This window comes from Ciona intestinalis, chromosome 7 (assembly GCF_000224145.3).
Source record: "Ciona intestinalis chromosome 7, KH, whole genome shotgun sequence".
NCBI classification, from domain to species: Eukaryota; Metazoa; Chordata; class Ascidiacea; order Phlebobranchia; family Cionidae; genus Ciona; species Ciona intestinalis.
The window spans coordinates 2,583,017-2,601,710 of record NC_020172.2 but is presented as its reverse complement, the minus strand read 5'-3'; the positions used below and the strand labels follow the sequence as shown (position 1 = coordinate 2,601,710).

Below are 18,694 nucleotides of genomic sequence, written 5' to 3'. Positions count from 1 at the left end.
GTCTGTGGAAGTCGTGAGGATACGATTTTATAATTCATTGAATGTTCTTTGTTTACTACCCAATGGAAAGAGAAAACTAGACGAAAAGGTGTCCCATCTTCCCCACCCTACTATATATATATATATATTTTTAAATTTCTTGGACATGCGTTTACTCAGTAATGTTTGTTTATTTTACTGTTCACTTTCAGCAACCTTCATCACTTGCCATAAAACTGGAGCCCAGATCGACAACAGCAACTCTATCTTTCGTTGCCCCGCAAATTGTCGCTTTACTTCTGCAGATAAAATCGTTGGTCATCACTGGTACCATATCGCATCGTCAGTTTGTTTTGCAGCAATTCATGCAGGGGCCATACAGGTGAAGTCAGTGTTCCCCAACGTGTTTTTAAAAAAAATGGCAAAATGGCATTTTTCAATCAGTGATTCAATCATGTTTTATAGTTGTTTTTTGTTAAATATTTATTTTAGTATAGCCTGCCGCTGGACCACAATTTGTATGTTCGAGGCTCGATGTGGCTTGGTAGTATCCTCACGACTCTAAAACTAGCGTTGCCAATTGTCAAAACACGGCTAGGAAATATGCTAACAGTATCTATCTTACCCACAGTACTATAATAGGAAAAAAATGTGTCAAATCATTAGGCCTAGTGCAGTGGCTGCAGTTACTAATAATTGTTCATGTTTTAATTTTAATAGAAATCTAAAGGAGGAACAATTGAATTTTTAAAGGTGGGCAATGGTTTTGTATTCGAAGGATTACTTGCGAACGAAATTAACTCCACGACCAAGGTTGAATATGCTGAACGATTTATAGTGAAGTGTAGGTTTAACAAAAAAATAGTTACTTGCTATAACAGGCTATGTACTTATTTAATTGTCGGGTAAGATGGGATACCGTTGGCACGTAATATGCTATTTATTAATTAGGTTTCTATCAGTGAGAAACACTCTTAGAGTCGCGGGCTATACAGTTGTATGGTTCTGTAAATATTCTTTCTTTACTACCAAATCGGATTAAAATATAATGAAAACATGTCCCATTTTACCCCACCATGTTATAACACCTGCATCGGTATTGTGCACAATGTACATATAGTGGGTTATGGTAAGACAGGTAATTATACAGATGCGTTGCAATATTTTTGCAGCACAAGGACCGAGCTGGATTGCTAAACCGACGTCTGGTCAAAAAGATGCTGACGCTTCTTCTGATTCATACGCTCCAAAAAAAGGAGATCTTATTATGAAAGGTGTGTAAACGACTTTAAGTAATCTGCTTTGCCATTAAATAAGACCGGCGCCGTAGCACAGTTGGTTAGCGCGTCTAACCCAGGGGGCGTATGGGTCCTTAGGTGGACACTTCAATTGCTCCAACCCAGTGGAGACTAAGGGGTTGTCCAAATTATCAGCCACACGTAAAAAAATTTTTAAAAAATCACAAAAAAATAATCACTGACAAAGTAACATACATGGTGATTCGTAAGCTGGCACGAGGTGTATAAACATCCGTGTTATAACGACTGTCGTTTTCCGGCCACGTAAGGATAAAGTAAATTTCGTTCATTCATTCATTTATTTGTTCACTATGTTATAGCGACTGTTGTTAATGAAACCAACAAGTTTAATTTTCATAAAAGTTATTTCTCCAAAATTATCTTATATACAGTAAAGTTCATATTGTTGAAAATGGACGGCACGAATATCAGATTTTCATTGATCGGCATTCAGTCTTCATATTTGGCGAATAAACTACGAGAAGACGTCGTTGTAAAGGTTAGAGCATTTTAACCTGACCCAACTTATAAGTGTTATTATGGATTACGCATGTGGTGCACAGTTAAAGGTTAATGTATTGTGCCAATATCCTTGTGTGCTCGTCTCTTGTCCGGCACTGTCACACAGCAGTTAGCACGACTGCCATACACAAGAGGGTATAGCTAGGTTCGAGGCTTGAAGCTGCTACCTGAGTGTGCGTTTATTTTTTTGAGGTAATGGGTTCAAGGCTCGGTGTTGCTACCATTGTGGGCGTACGTGTCCAATGGCAATTGTTCTAACTCAGTGGTCACTAACGAGTTGATCATCAGCCACACATAAACAATGAAAAAACACAAAAAATAATAATTCACAAAGTAACATACTTGGTAGCTCGTAAGATTGCACGAGGTGTATGAATACCCCTGTTAGTGTCGTTTTTCGGCCACGTGAAAATAATTAAGTTCCATTCATTCATTAAAGCTGTAGTTGATTTTATCTATTACCAAAATTTTAAAATCTCTCTAACTCTTGCTGTATTCTCATAGACAAGAGCATCTTTTGAGGTTTTGAACTTTCGTTTTACCTCAGCTAGTTTATCAGCATTGGAGCCGTTACTACATGATACTAATTCAGTTAGAGTTACGATAGATCTATATGGGAACTTTAAGGCTAATGCTTGGGTATGTTGACCAATACGTTATAATGTAAACTATGTCTTAACTGGTACACAATGCAATCATATGTGATATATAGGGGAAAAGACGCGACACCTATTCATTTTATTTTCCCGCCCATTTGGTAGGAAACAAAGAACATTCAATAAATTATAAAACTGTTACCTCACGACCCTCAAACCGTTGTTAATTGTTTAAAACACGATCAAAATGCTTGAATATACTGTGCTAAAGGTATCCCCGTCTTCCTCCCCACTGTATCAAATTATACGTTATTGCTTTGTTTACTTAACCTTTTATGTTGAACACAGCCCATGTTTTTATACAAACCTTGGAAAGATACAGATATAAAGAAACTACATGATGACGTCAGTGAAGCGTCATCTAAATGGCAAATTTCATTCGAACACTTGGACATTAATTGTGAGAATTTAGTTATAATATAACAAGTTTTAAAAGTAGATTGACTCAAACAAGTATTACATTACGATTCGTATATACCAGGGGAGGGCGCATTTAGCACATAATATCGAAGTATCCTGATTGGGTTTTAAAGTATTAACAACGGTATAGGAGAGTCATAAGAAAACGGTTTTATAATTTCTTTGTTTACTACCAAATGGGACGAGAAAATAGAATAAAGGAGTGTCTCATCTTCCCCCCCCCTGCTATCCAAAAGTTTTTAATTTCTGGCATCACTGAAAATAGTCACAGACATTTAAATAGTTATAAAACCGTATCCTCACGAGTCTCACGACTCCCATAAACCGTTGTTAATTGTTTAAAAACATGATCAGGATATTTGGATATTATATGTTCTAAAGGTGTTCCGTCTCCCAGTTCCAGTTTCATTTCTATTAATCTGGTTCTGATACTATATGTATTATTTAAAAATGTGTATTAAATGATTAGTTAATACCAAAATATAGACAAATAGCAACCACAATTTGTGTTTTTAACTTCCAGTGAACTCCAAGTTCATGCAATTAATAGAAGTTATACCAAGCACAACCGGAGCCCCTATTACTGACTACCCAGGCAAGTGCGGGTACGTTAACCTTTGTCATATTTAATGAATGGAATGTGGTTAGTACGCATGTCTCTAACCCGAAGGTGATGAGTTCAAGGCTCGTCGCTGCTACTATTATGAACGTATGTGTCTTTGGGCAAGAAATTGTGTCTTTGGGCAAGGAGAAAGTTAATTGCTTTAATCTAGTTGTCATCAATGGGTTGTCCAAATTATCAGCCCTACATAATATAAAATAAAAAATTCACACTTTGTCCTCACATGTACGAAAAACGACTGTCGTAATAACACTGGTGCTCCGTTTCATACACTTCGTGCGAGCTTACGAGTTACCACGTATGTAACTTTTGGGGGTGTTTTTCTCTGTATGGCTAATAATATGACCAACCCATTGGTGACCACTGGGTTAGAGCAATTGCCGTTAAATGTCTTGCTCAAGAGCAGATCCGTTCACAACGGTAGCAGCGACGAGCTTTGTGTGCTTTATATACATTAGGGTGGGGAAAGATAGGACACTTTTATTTTATTTTCTAGTCCCATTTAATAGTAAATAAAGAACATTCAAGGAAATATAAAACCGTATCCTCACGACTCCTATATACGTTTAGAATCTTAGAGTAGTATATGCTAAAGGTGTCTCGTCTTCCCCACCCTACTATACAGTTTGGAGTACGTGTTATATCCTATATGTAAGACTACAAAGCTGCGCATTTAATTAAATTTAACATTTTCCCAAACAGTTGCGGAGAGATCTACTTCATCCACAGCATCGGGCCAGTAGAACACCGTGACAGCATTCGAAATTTCTACAACCATATTTTCAACATGTTTAAATTCGACCAGGTGTATATATAAATATATGTATATAGAGTAAGGTGGGAAAGATAGGACACCTTTAACACATATTATCCAAATACTCTGATCGAATTTTAAACAATTAAGAACGGTCTATGGGAGTCGGGACACTCGTAAGGATACGGTTTTACAACTATTTAAATGTCTGTGTCCCATCTTACCCCATCCTACTATATTTTATATATGTTTATATTTTTCCCGATCGTTTCCTCTTTTCGATTTATTTTCGACCTTTACGGCAACTTACCGAAAAGTAAAGATTAAAAGCTTTGCTGCTAAGACCCGTCAGCTTAAAGCTTTGAATAAACTCCTTGAAAAAAAAACTTAGAAAATTTGAAATTTTTTAAATAAATTGAAATACATGAATAAAACTTTGCATAAAACAAACTTTGAGTAATTTAATTCCAGTTGGATTTGGGGTTTGGTCTTGCCGTGCTTCGCCCTACACCAACGGGGAAATCAGAAACTGAAATTGTAACGAAAATCGGTCAAGATTTGAGCGTGGGTGCTTTGCGTAGATTGGACGAGGTTTTGAAGGAAGGGAATCAAATTGATGATGAAGACATTACAAGGGAAGAACTATGGAGAGTGTTGGACGTAAGTAGGGATAAATAAATTAACTGTCGATGCCAAGTTGTATCGTAATTATAAAAAAAGTCCAAGGTTATAATAGTTCATGTTTTTATTCTATTTTCTCGTCTTATTTGGTGGTAAACAAAGAATATTTAAAAAATAAATAAAACTGTACTATTACGACCCCCATGGACCATTCTTAATTGTTTAAAATAGGGTATTTTGGCATTGTGTCCAATCTAACACTACAGTACTATATATAAACATCTTCGCGACTATAAAAGTGCATTAATATTTATTATAACTGCAATTTGAAAATATGAAACATTATATTCCACCGGTTTTCATCTTTCCCCTCGGTACTATATTCTTGTTGTTCTGTGTGCTTCCATGTCATACCAGCATATACCTTATTCTAATAAATGTCAATATTTTAGAAACTAGAAAAGGAATCCAACTTCATGAGACAAGATTTAAAAACTCGGAAAAAGTTGCTCATAATTTCATCACGGTTCGTGTTCGGTCCTGCAGCCAGCACCAATATAGCGTACTTGGACCGTGTGAAACGTAAAGGAATACAAGTTGCTTACATCGGTTATAACTGGGACGAAGAGTTACTGAAAGCGTAAGTTTCTATTACACAATTGTATAAACAAAGGATTTTTCTAGAGTTATATACCCTATCTCCACGACTCTAAAGAACATTTTTAATTTTTAAAACAACAGAATTCTGTGTATCTATCTTACCCCACTGTACTAATACAAACTCATTTCTTTTATTTCTCCAGACATTACTATCCACAAATGTTCGCATCCCAACCGGCTTCCGACTTCGTCAAATACGTGAGAAGTATTGATGACGTAGACTCACTTACGTCATTCGTAAGTGACATCATAAAGTACGTACACAACTTTTAAAATTGTGATATTAACTAACCGTTAAACTTGTGCCTGTTAACGCTTTACCACAATTTTAAGTGTGAGAGTGTACGTCCGACAGTTTAGTTAGAGTCAGACAACCGCGATAAACGATCACTAGGTTAAATCAATTGTTCGGTGTCTTGTCCAAGAACACGTCGACAATATGGCAACGACGAGCCTCGAATCCGTACGGTCTAGGTGTGACTCAGCAGGCTCGTGTACTAACAACTGTGCCACAACGTCAGTAAATTGTAATTAATACCTGCTTGGGGAACAGACCTAATACTGTGTAAAAATGGCTGTACATAGGATCCGGATTTCGTCCGTTTTGTCTGTTTTGTCCGGATTTCGCTGCCGGATACTGTGTATAGCCACCTTTAAGCTCCCATATTTCAAGTTCTAAATACTCATACCATACAGACACCTTTATCGTTTAGATTAAGATTATTTATTATTTTTTTAGGAAACAGATTTGTAACAGCAGTCCACAAACGTGTGCAAACATTAAGTTTCTCATTCAACCCCCAGGTATGGTTTATAAATTATTTATTTAATATAACTTGCTTTATCCCAACGTTCATGGAAAAATGACAGTCGTTATAACACAACAGGTGTTCTGTTTCATACACCTCGTGCCAGCTTAAGAGTTACCACGTAACTTTTTGGATGGTTGTTTTTCTGTGTGGATAACTACTTGGACAACCCAATAGTGACAACTGGGTTGGATTTTGATAATTATAGTATCCTTTATAGTATACACTAACTGTCCATGTTATTTTGTGTTTTAGACGACCTGACGTTCGATTCAGTATTACCCAGTAACGATACGACTGGTAGCTACATGTTGGGAGTTCCGGTTGGAACCGGTTTGAAGCAGTACAAGCCTACAGGCGGTATGTAGTTTTGTGTAAAATTACGAACTTTACATTAGATTTTTAATATTTGCCGCTATGATAAAATGATTACACGTTTCAGGCCTACAGTACAACAACGTAGACCTCCCACCTACCTCTGTTTGGAGGAAAACTGTCCCGGGTCCAAAACAAGCTTTCTACAATAAATATCAATGTGGTGTACAAGCTAACCAGCCTGCGTTTCCGACAGGCAGAATAGTGGGTGGGTATATAAATGAAATATTGCGAGTTTTTTAAATTAATCTTAGTTTTATTTATTTATTTACAAGATACCTCAAGCGTAAGAGGTCGCTAAAACTGTTGGATAAGGTGTTTAATCCTTTTCCAGCAGCTAATTTAAAAACAATTTATACGTTTAAAACGTGGCTCATTAAATGTTGTCTAAATTGTCAAATAATACAATAAAAAAATATCCCAAAAATAATCACCCAGGCAATTATTTGTGGTATTTCGTAACCGGGCACGAGGTGCACGCAGGAGATATAGCACCAGTGTTATAACAATTGCCGTTGCCCCGCCCGAAGGACATTAATATAAAAAAAGTTTCATTTGTTTATTTATTCGTTCAGTTATTTTATTTTGTTGCCAGAACGTTACTAAAAACTGAAAGCATCATGCCTTTTATTACAGGCGGGTCTGAGGCGGTACCTCACTCTTGGCCATGGGCAGTTAGTATTAACTTACTTCGTTCCAAAGTCGACAGCAAAACTAAACTTCTTTCCTATTATTATAACTTTTGGAAATGCGGAGGCACTATTATTCACAACGATTGGATCGTAACTGCAGCACATTGCTTCGCTAATAAGAACGAACTAGTGTGAGTATACACTAAAGTGTGAGTGTGAGTGTATGTGAGTATAATATAGTAGGGTATTGCACTATATTAAAGATCTATACTAAATACTATAAACACAACTCATGCCTAAATGAATATGCATACCTGTTGTTTTTACCAAAAACGTGTTTTTCACCATTGTTGTTTTCGTGGTAATTGCCTTCTCTTTGTTTTAGTTAATTTAGTCTTATATATTCTAAGAAATAAAGAAATATAGAGTATAAGGGTGGGGGAAGATAGGACTCATTTTCATTCCATTTTCTCGTCCCATTTGGTAGTAAACAAAAAACACTCTAAGAATTCTAAAACCGTATCCCCGCGACTCCCATAGACCGTTATTAATTGTTTAAAAGGCGGTCAGGATATTTGAATACTATGTGCTTCAGGTGTCCCATCTTCCCCCACTCCACTACATGTTTTAACGTAATGTGGGGTAAGAAGAGATAAGACTAGCACATAATATCCCTTACCTTTTGATTGTGTTTTAAACAATAAACAACACTCTTTTAAAGTCTTTATGACGTAGGTATATATTATTCTTTGTTTAGTACCAAATGGGACAATAAAATAGAATAAAAATACAGACCAACCTAATCCGCCCAACTATATAGTAGAGTGGGGGAAGATGGGACACGTGTTCATTCAATTTCCTCGTCCAATTTGGTAGTAAACAAAGAATATTCAAAGAATTATAAAACCGTATCCACAGGACTCCCATAGACCGTTGTTAATTGGTTGAAACACGATCAGGATGTTTAGATATTATGGGCTGAAGGTGTCTCATCTTCCCCCACCCTACTATATAACGAAACACTAGGTTTACTTTTTTGAATAAAACTTATTTCAACAGGCCAACAACTAACTACGTAGTAGCAGTCGGTCGTCATGACCAAAACGACCTAACCAGTTTACCCGGCGACGTGTATGAAATAAAGAGAATTGTCTATCATCCAGATTATGACGATCCAAGTAACAAATTTGATGTGGCGTTACTGGAATTGAAGGTAAGAGAAACACTAGATAACTTAGTGGTAACTGCTGATGGGTTGTCCAAAGTGCCAGCCAAACATAAAGACAAAAGGAAAAAAAATAAGGTCCTATACAGCAGGGACTCGCCACGGGACTTGTTGAGATTAAGGCTACAGGCTAATTACCTTGAAAGGAGGTGCCTACCACTCAGGGTGCTAACTTGTAAGCAGGCACGAAATGTACGATACATAACACCCGTGTTATAACGACTGTCGTTGTTCTTATTTATGCTTCTGTTCTGTCATTTATTCAATTTTTTTTTTAGCGTTCCATAACATACCGTCGTGAGGTGGCGCCAGCGTGCTTGCCAAACCCTGATGTGATACCATCCACTGGGGGGCAGTGTTGGCTTGTTGGGTGGGGATTTACAAGTAACGAAGGTGAGTTAATAAAATCACAATTTTAATTAAAATCACACATTTTTTATAAAATGACTTAAAATTAGCGTTAGTTTTGTTATTCCTATGTATAGTGGGGTTGGGGTACATAGGAATATGTGGTGTGGATAGAACACCTTTTCGTTCTATTTTCTCGTCACATTTGGTAGTAAACAAAAAAAACACTCAAAATTTAATAAAACCCTCCTCACGACTCCATTAAACTTTTCTTAATTGTTTAAAACACGATCAGGATATTTAAATATTAAGTGCTAAAGGTGTCCCGTCTTACCCTACAGTACTGTATATCTCGATGTTCATAAATCATTGCAAACCATTCCCTATCCTCCAATACGCAGCTACATCACCACGTAATATTTTGAAGCAAGCTGTTCAAGTAATAGAATCACCAAGCACGTGTCAGCAAGTATACAAACGTTACTATTATGACCCGAACACCAATCTCTGCTCAAAAAGATCGGAATCTGAAAACGTTAACATGCAATGTCGGGTAAGTGGTTAAACAGCACTCCAGAGCGTTTTATGCGCTTTTACGAAACTCGTCTGCAATCTAGGCCATGACCTAGATTTTGGCTGAATTTTCACAAGCATTTTCCGACAGTATAAAGTATAAAGCATTGTAGGAAAAAATAAAGTAAAATAAAGCATAGCGTACTTTATACGATTTCGTAGCCGTGTGTAGAAGTCCTATCTAAGTCGCCTCGTGTTCCATTACTGCTTAAGATAGTAGGGTGGGGGGAGATGGGACACATTTTCATTCTGTTTTCTCGTCCCATTGGGTATTAAACAAAGATATTCAAAGAATTATAAACTGTATCCTCACAACACCCATGCACCGTTGTTAATTATTTAAAACACGATCAGGATATTTGGATATTTAGTAGTAAAGATGTCCCGTCTTACCCCATCCTACTATATATCCAACGTTGTATTAATGTTAGGAAGCATTGAAATACTTTGCGAGCTTTTGTCATTTTTCTCTTTTGAAAAAGATTAATCACCAGCAGTTAAAATGCCATTTCTCATCCAGAAAGCGTAGGTATAAATGTAAACAGTCTGACTTCACTTTCATAACAAGGCCGCACATGCCAGCTTATACATAAAGCTAGATAAACATAAAAACCGCCAATCAGATATAACACACAATCCCACAAAGTTACATAGGCGGAATTAAAACTCGAAGGTGGGTACGAGTTTGAAACAGAAAACCCATGGTATATCTATACTGTCGATTTCCCATCACGCGGGATATATACGTTACATTCTTTCTTTCATTTGACCCTTACCATTTTAAATAGGCAAATTATATGATATATAGTAGGGGAAGATGGGACACCTATTTATTCTATTTTCTCGTCCAATTTGATAGTGAACAAAGAATATTCAAAGAATTATGAAACCGCATCCTCACAACTCCCATATAAGACCGTTGTTAATTGTTTAAAACACGCGATCAGAAAACTTGGGTATTAGGTCGCAAAGATGTCCTGTCTTCCCCCGTCCTACTAGTATAGGTCGCAAAGATGTCCTGTCTTCCCCCGTCCTACTATATACAAGTTTTAAGGCAGTGCTGGGTAATTAAAATCAAACGCGATTTAGACAGTAAGATCTGATAATGTATATCTGCCCAGGGTGACAGCGGCGGCCCACTTGTATGCTTTGAGAACGAACGTTGGGTGTTGTACGGCGTTTCCAACTTCGGCCCAAAGTTGTGCGAAAATGGCGGGGAAAGTGGATACTTCTTATTGTCGTCTGTACTGGATTGGTTATGCTGCTACATTCAGCCCAAAATAGGACCTTGCGCTTATGTAAAGTGTTCAGTAGGCGTTTCCTAATACAGTGTATATATAGCTAGCAGTAATGTTCCACAGTGTGGCTTGCTCTACTTGCGGTGCAATAACCCTGGTTATAATAGTTACAAAAGAAGTGAAGTATAACTTTGAAATCGGTATATAAAGCTACTTTGAGCATGGTTTTATTGTTCTTTCAACCAAATCTAAGTGTGGTCTCGACCCTCCTCTTATACGACGTAAACACCAGAAACTGCTATTCTGTATGTAGTATAGGGTAAGATGGAACGTGTTTCATTGTGTTTTATTCCCCCCCCCCCTTGATAGTAAACAAGGAGTATTTACAGAGTTCTAAAAACCTTATTACGATCTAAAACTCATATTACGACCTAAAACACGAAGAAATGTGGAGCTTTATAAACTAACTGTGTCTATTTTAATCTATATAGTAGGGTGGGTGCTTTAAACAGTTTTAGTATGTAAGTCATCGCAGCGGTTAAACTAAAAGTGTGCGTTTATTTTTAAACTAAAGTGACAAAAACAAACTTTGTAAGCCACAGGTGGAATTTTATTCACCGCGCGCCGAACAGAACATCCATTACGCATGACATGAAGTGTATAAAACTAATAGTTATTTTGCCATGGTTTCGCCACAAAAGAGACCACGACGCCGTTTCAGCATGTGTATTGTAAAAAGTATTTTGCCTAAGGCGATGCGTTGTATACGTTCTCCCGATAGCGCGTAAGATAAAATACCTCACCTCGTCGAAACTAAAAAGGTTAAAAATTTAGGAATATTATTTTTACAATTCACATATATATCCTTGTTTACCTATATCCTTTGTGTGTTTTTCTCTCCCGTCCCATTTGGTATTAATAAAGAACGTTCAAATAATAAGCCGTATCGATCAAGACTTTTTAAACGTAGAGCAATAATTTCAACTGTTTTATTATTTTCTTTACTTTCTTCATTTGTTTTTCTAAAAACTATATTTTTTATAAACCAGTCCCTGTCCTTACGCATTTATTAGTCGGAAATAGCAATCGTATTATCACAGATTGTGCTAAGATTTGAATCGTAGCAAAGTTCTAGGTCGTGACATCATGTAATTGCAATTTTGAAACTTCATGATACTACAACATAACACCCCATAACAGTTAAATATTTTATTCAAAAAACGTTTTGTAAACGAAGTTATGGGGCTATTAACTTCTGGAAAAGTTATTTTATTGTTCTATACCAAAAAAATTTTTATGTGTACCTTTCAAACATTTTTGACAGCTTTGAGTACAAAAGTAAGTATTTACTGCGTAGTTTTAGCATTATATAAGCCAGCCTTGTCAAGATGACCTTTGCAAGCGTCGGAAACCAGCGCTGCTAATGTTTTTCACAAACTGTCAGCTTAAGCGATTTATCAACTTGACGCTGCAGTAATTTTAACTAACTATCAATTTTGGCAACAAATTCTCAGTTTCAAATAATCCACGCTTTGTGTAGGTTTCGGTGCCAAAATTTCTTGTTCGGTTTTCTAAATCTGTAATATGGACATTATTGACAACACTGACCGTTAGCGTATGACTATGATGTAATCCTATCTATAATCCAGATTAAGTTAATTTAATAGACCGACACTTTGGCGCCACTTGTTTATTACAGCATATGAAGCTTTTGGTATAACCGTATAATCATATATAAAAGTCCAATTCGTTTTAACTACTATAGTACTTGAGTATAGAATGCGTTCTTGAATCTAGAATATTAGTTTAGCATATTTCATAATCTTAATATCATAAAATGCAGCGCTGGCGTAATTCAGAAATTTTCATAAATTATTAGTTCGCAACCGTATATTTTCGAAACTTTATTTTCACCTAACAAAATTTTTACAAAATAGTTTTTGTTTTTTGACAAAATCCTATCCAAACGACGCGCCTGTGTCGTAAACAATTTGACTTTTTGCGTCATAATGTCAAGCGTCAGAAGTTCGGATGATCCAGGTTTAAAATACACTGCTGGTTACTCATCATTCAATTTGGTACAAAACACCAAAAACGGAATTTAATATTTGATTTAAAGATTCTTGACGATTTATAACTATTTTTTTGCGTGGGCGGAAAAGGAAATTTTGCTTTATAAAACGTTTTTAGAGAGAGTTTTACCAAGTTTGTCTAAACGCTTAGGCCTCGACACTTTACTAAACTTGTAAAAGTGTATTTAAACGGCAACGCTCTTTATAACTGGCGATATTTGCCGCACATTTTAATTCTTAGTATTTTTATAAAGTCGCTTTTGGCGGTTTATTTCCTTCTTTTCGTTTTTTCAATAATATGGTCTTCCGTTTTTAAAGAATAACTAAATAATTATTTTTATGTAACTTGCGATACCTGCCCAAAAATAGCGTTGGCTTTTATTTTTATACTTCAGAAAAAAAGCTTGTTTCGTTTTGCAACGTTTATTTTTAGGCGGGTTTCAAACACTGATACGCCATGTGTTCTTTTAAAAGTAAAAACGGTTAGAAATGTGAAGGAAAGTTATTGTTTGTATAAAACTATGTAGTACTGTGGGGGAAGATGAGACACTTTTAGCACATGATATCCAAATATACTGAGCGTGTTTTAAAATAATAACAACGGTCTATTGGTGTTGTGAGAATACGTTTTTGTAATTTTCTGAATGTTCTTTGTTTGCTACAAAATCGGACGAGAAAATAGAATAAAAAGGTTTCCTATCTTCCCCCACTCTACTATATATAAATTGTATACCAGTGGTTCTTAACCTAAATTTATATCGGCTTAAACTGGGCAGTGCCTATTTACCATAACAGTAGTTGTTTAACATTTTCATTTAGCTGAAATGTGTCTTCTCTTAAAAGGCCTGAAAGACTTAGGTTAAGAACCACCGGTTTAAATGCAGATAATAAGTGCAAACAGTAATTAAAACACTGTATATGAAATATGGGTGTCCACAAAAACATAATTACAGTAATATAGCTTTAAAAGTAAAAGTCAAAATCAATCGTAGTCTATTATACGATTTCTATTTTTTGCAGTAAAACGCAATTATTTTTCAAATACATTTTTAACGCAAAACATACACGTTCATATAAACTATAAAATTTACTAATTACGAAAAAAAAATTAAAGATGCTTTATAATTTAAATTAAAAGGTCATCTTAGGTAACAATTGAAAACCAATATACCGTTCTTGATTCTGAATAAGACACATACTAGATCGTATTTAAGTTTGAGTGGCTTCTGTTACGTTGATTTGTGATAAGATATCGTAAGCCGCCTTCAGTTCAGTAATGGTATTCAAAGTGTTGCATAGGTCACCTATGCAACAGAAGTGGCATGTAGACACCTGCAAAATAGGTTATTTTAATTTCTGGTCTTTTTATAACAGGTTCTGTTACTTAATCTTATTTTTTGGTCCTGTAAAATAGGTCTTGTTGTTCTTCAATGTATTAGAAATTGGAACAGTGCCATTTTAAAGTACTTTTACACTAGATTAAACTTGGTATATGGTATTTAGAGGTTGGAGTAGGATGGTTCATGTTTTTATTCTATTTTATTGTCCATTTGGTAGTATTCAAAGGCTATAACAGAAACATATAACCGCTCCTCACTCTAAAATGCTTTGTTAAAAACACGCAGTTTATTTAAATAGGCATATCGAAATAAGCGGTATAAAAACCTTATTTTAAATGTACGCTAAAATTTTTCCAACATTTATAAATATATAACTAAATTTCTATCACAAAATTCGATAAACCAAAAGGTATCAAATTTAACAAACGCGGGGTTAGGCAGGAATATTGGAATTTTAATTTCTGTACAAAGTTCTGCGGCGCTTTGCCCAAACATTGCGGCGGATAATCTTCACTAAATTCTATCTACTTGTTGTTGTACATGCGGAGATTTAAGCCATGAAAAACAAATTGCGTAAATATGCCCTTTAGGGACTTTTTAACCTAGAAGATGACACTATAAGCTAATGTTATGCAACGTCGTATACAGTTATTAGCAGCAACTAATATTTGCATTTATGTATTGTTAGTGTTTTTCGTTGTTGGTCATGTCGGCTATTTAATTGTACAGTACTTCAGTGGTTCTTAAACTTTGTATTATTAAAACTGCACAATTTTAGCATAGAGTTGACATTTTTTAATTAAGTTTTTAACACAACAAAGTGTCAACTCGTACAACTTTTTCCGAAACTTATGTTCGGCACAGCTGAGCCTATAATTACCACAACATAAAGGTTGGAAAGTTAATTGCAGTTTGAAACATTATATATCTGTTTAGTTGACTTACCTCGTTGGTAAGGGCCTCGAATCCATTACATTGTAAACTGTTTTCGCTCTCATGGCGGGTACATGCTTCAGGTTGTTTACATTGCTTCGTTATTTCAGTTACTCCGTTGTTGAGTTGTAACGTGGTCATGCACATTTGCTGCAATAAATAAATAAAACGTTCATTAATTAAACAATATGATATTGATACCGACTCCAGTGTTATATTGACTATTTGTCGTTGCCCCGCCACGCAAGGATGAATAAGTTAAATTAATATGTGTTACTAGTCTATTCGTATTTGTGTAAAAACGAATAAAAACTGGGAACTATTTTATTAAATGCTCCAGAAAAAAGATTGACTATTAAACATTTGTCGTGTATAAGTTGTTAATTAGGTCTGTATAGCAGATAGCTTTTACAGTCCGCTTTATAACAAGGTGTTTTTATAAAGATTTCTATCAGTACTCTGAATAGTCTACAAAGGATAATTAAATCATTTGCCACAAACTGCGACATATAAGTTTGTTTATTATGACGACCGCTAATACCCCGCTGGCAAACGCTGTATAGCTACAAACTAAACGCCAGACGCTTAAAAACAGTAAATCGCCCTAGTCTTGTGCTAAGAAAATCCTTTAATATTTGAACTTTAGACTATACAGTAGTGTGGGGGAAGATGGGAAACCTTTAACACAGAATATCCAAATATCCCATTTGTGTTTTAAACAATTAACAACGGTTTATGGAAGTCGTGAGTATATAATTTTAAAATTCTTTAGATGTTCTTTGTTTGCTACCAAATTGGACGAGAAAATAGAATAAAAGAATGTCCCATCTTCCCTCACCCTACTATATTATTTATATATACGAGAAGTTAGAAGGAAGAGAATGAATGCTAACTATATAATGGTCACTTTTATTCAATGCGGTTTTATGCTTTTTTTTAAGTCAAACGAAAACTTCCAAACCAAAACTGTCACGTTTAAAACTTAAATTTTTTTTTTTTTCAAATTTTTTTTTTTTTCGGAAATTTTTTTTTTCATAGCTATAACATTACTAATGGTATATTAGTTCCGGGTGTAAGCACTCCGGGTGTGCGGCATTACTGCTGTTATCAGATCAAGACACGTACGCAGTGTAATCGATCGTGCCAAGAAAAGTTTATGCCTTTTATCGTTCACACATTATACCAACAGACTTTTGGGACAAATTATAACTTACGGAACAAAAAAAATCGCATATTTTTAATTTATTTTGTTTCAAATTATAACTTAAGTTTTGACCACAATGCCCCATATATATCGCATGCTTTTTACCATATGGGATGAGAATACGTTTAAGATTTTGTACGGTTCTCGCATTATTCGTTAAACTTATACCGTAAATCGAAGGCTATGTTATTTAAGTTAATGCAAGTAGAGACAAACATATCCAAGCACGCTGCGTTTTCGGGAAATATACACATAAGAAGACATGATCAACCATGGCGGACGCAATACATTGAGTATGCCATGGGTCAACAGATTAAAATTTGCGCTAAAGTAAAGTAATATATTTCCTATGCCGAAATTATCTGATAGATGTACGGAATTAAGTCGGTATATAAAGGTACTCACATTGTTACCCGGTTATGTCACTAAAGATTTTGGCGCGTGAAGTTACACAAATGCGCTTTTGAAGGCGATGACATTTGCTTTGTTTAACGATTATTGTGATAACCTAGGAATGTATATGTTTTGTATATACACGCTCACAAAGGTTATTGGACAGATAGTAGGTTGGGGTAAGATGGTCCATGTTTTTATTCTACTGTATCCTACCATTTGGTAGTGGGCAAAGAATATTTACAGAATTATATATGATTTGTCACGCGTTTTAAAAGAGTGTTGTTAATTCTAATTGTTAAAAGCACAATAAGAAATTATGGGATATTGTATGTGAATATTATAGGATATTATATGTCTATCTTACCCTACAATCCTACAGTATTATACTTATAAAATATACCTCATTATCTGGACATTGGGATTCTGTATAGTTGGTATTTTTTCCAGTGTAACAGCTAAGAATTGGAGCGACTGCAGAACCTTCGATTTCTGTAACAAACACAACGTTCTAAAACAGTTTATCATGGACGACATTTCGAACTGTCGCCGCCGGTAATGATAAAGTGTTGCGTTACATGAATTATAACGAAATCCTATATTCTCAATAAGCTCGCAACCTATAGGGGAATGGGTTTAAACCCTTTGAAGTGAGCACAGGTGTAAGACTTTAAAATTTTAAACATGTTTTAAGGTTTAAAGTTTTTGAAATGTATTATCTGTGGAAAAAGTAGCTAAATGTTAAAAATGATTTAAACAGTTAAACAAAAACTACTTTTAAAAAGGTATTTATAAGTATTTTTATTTTAATTATGTCAGTATACAAAATTTTTGGAAATTCCTTGTATAATTCACAATTATAACTCCTCAATCACGAGTTGAAGGTAATTGTTCGTTTCGGTATCAATGAAAGGACATACAGGCAGAATAATTATAACGTATTATATATCTAGAACTACACTTAATAGCCACGAAACTGTCATTATGAAGCACGCACACTTGAATTGAAATTACGTAATCACCTGCTTGTCTTTTCACAATACTTGCGCTGACCACGCAGACACAGAAACCAAATACGATTCCGAATTTCATTATTTAAGTTTTGTTGCTCCACAGACTTGACACAAATTCCAAAAATTTAAAAACAGCCTGCTAAAAAAACATATTTGTATTCATTATAAAACCTGTCGTATGCAAATGTCGTCGTAATAGCCGGCCAATACTAGTTCTTCTTAGGTCTAAACCATTATTTTGCCCTGTACTGATAAGAAAATCGAATTCCGTGTTTTACGTAAAATAACTAACATTTCTTTTCTCTTGCTAAAACTTGTGCGGACTACGTCAGAATTTCAGTATTTAAGCGCTCGCCTTTTTCTTTTTTCTCTGTTCTTATACCGCGAGTAACGCTCATGACGTGTACGCACAAATAACAACGTCAATCTCACATTGCGTGGCCAGCATGTCAAATGACGTTGCTTTACATTTTTGCCGGGCCACCAAAGGAATTCATTACTGGTCAGTGTAAATAAATAAAACCGAGACAATACGGCCGTGTCAGCCCCCTGCGACGCAACAGAAGTGCGTGCGATCGTTTTACGATCATTACCAAGGACGGCAAATCGTGTATGTCATTGTATTTCCACGTCGCATTATTGCGATTTTAAAATTGGGTAATCGGCGTTACGGTCTTTACAATATGTGTAGTTGTATGTAAACAAAGAAAGTCGTGACGGGTTATATAGCCTATTTCACACACAAGTTTAAATTTACCAGTCTCAGTGCTCTGCATATTTAAACGCAACAACAAAACTACAATAAACAAATCATATTGCATGTTTTTAAACCCCTTATTCTGAATTTAAACGGATCGTCAGTTTTAAATAAGTGTGTTTATTATAATAAAAAATATATATAACATCGTCTGCCACACAGAAACAACGATATTTTGATGTTAAAATAAAATTGTTCAATTAATTTGTATAATATAGAAAAGTGTGAGGAGAAAAATGGGCACATTTTC

The 18,694-nt window shown here is 35.4% G+C and overlaps 2 protein-coding genes across 2 annotated transcripts in view; one reads left to right on the top strand and one right to left on the bottom strand.

Annotated features, from left to right (window-relative positions):
* LOC100185187 overlaps positions 1-12,081 on the top strand; it is a 16,052-nt gene extending 3,971 nt beyond the window's left edge. The window contains exons 8-26 of the mRNA XM_018812475.2: positions 192-361; positions 700-823; positions 1,152-1,253; positions 1,670-1,776; positions 2,304-2,438; positions 2,744-2,855; positions 3,399-3,480; positions 4,200-4,302; positions 4,723-4,911; positions 5,325-5,512; positions 5,676-5,786; positions 6,272-6,336; positions 6,597-6,701; positions 6,784-6,924; positions 7,353-7,539; positions 8,408-8,561; positions 8,852-8,966; positions 9,323-9,474; positions 10,616-12,081. Coding sequence (XP_018668020.1) covers positions 192-361; positions 700-823; positions 1,152-1,253; positions 1,670-1,776; positions 2,304-2,438; positions 2,744-2,855; positions 3,399-3,480; positions 4,200-4,302; positions 4,723-4,911; positions 5,325-5,512; positions 5,676-5,786; positions 6,272-6,336; positions 6,597-6,701; positions 6,784-6,924; positions 7,353-7,539; positions 8,408-8,561; positions 8,852-8,966; positions 9,323-9,474; positions 10,616-10,819 — 2,546 coding nt within the window. The 3' untranslated portion in view covers positions 10,820-12,081. The remainder of the gene's footprint in view (positions 1-191; positions 362-699; positions 824-1,151; positions 1,254-1,669; positions 1,777-2,303; positions 2,439-2,743; positions 2,856-3,398; positions 3,481-4,199; positions 4,303-4,722; positions 4,912-5,324; positions 5,513-5,675; positions 5,787-6,271; positions 6,337-6,596; positions 6,702-6,783; positions 6,925-7,352; positions 7,540-8,407; positions 8,562-8,851; positions 8,967-9,322; positions 9,475-10,615) is intronic.
* Positions 12,082-13,211: 1,130 nt separating this feature from the next.
* On the bottom strand, positions 13,212-17,830 carry LOC100178918. The gene is made up of 4 exons (XM_002129930.3): positions 17,697-17,830; positions 17,078-17,166; positions 15,090-15,227; positions 13,212-14,136 (listed from the first exon to the last, which is right to left on the bottom strand). Exons 1-4 carry the CDS (start codon positions 17,764-17,766, stop codon positions 14,014-14,016), a joined length of 420 nt encoding a protein of 139 aa, XP_002129966.1. The 5' UTR covers positions 17,767-17,830; the 3' UTR covers positions 13,212-14,013.
* Between the last annotated feature and the right edge of the window lie 864 nt (positions 17,831-18,694).

Coding starts and splice junctions, on each gene's coding strand:
- LOC100178918 (XM_002129930.3), bottom strand. CDS start 17,766: ATGAAATTCGGAATCGTATTTGGTTTCTGTGTCTGCGTGGTCAGCGCA. Junction 15,228..17,077: donor CCCAATGTCCAGATAATGAG/GTATATTTTATA, acceptor TATTTATTGCAG/CAAATGTGCATGACCACGTT. Junction 14,137..15,089: donor TCGAGGCCCTTACCAACGAG/GTAAGTCAACTA, acceptor CCTATTTTGCAG/GTGTCTACATGCCACTTCTG.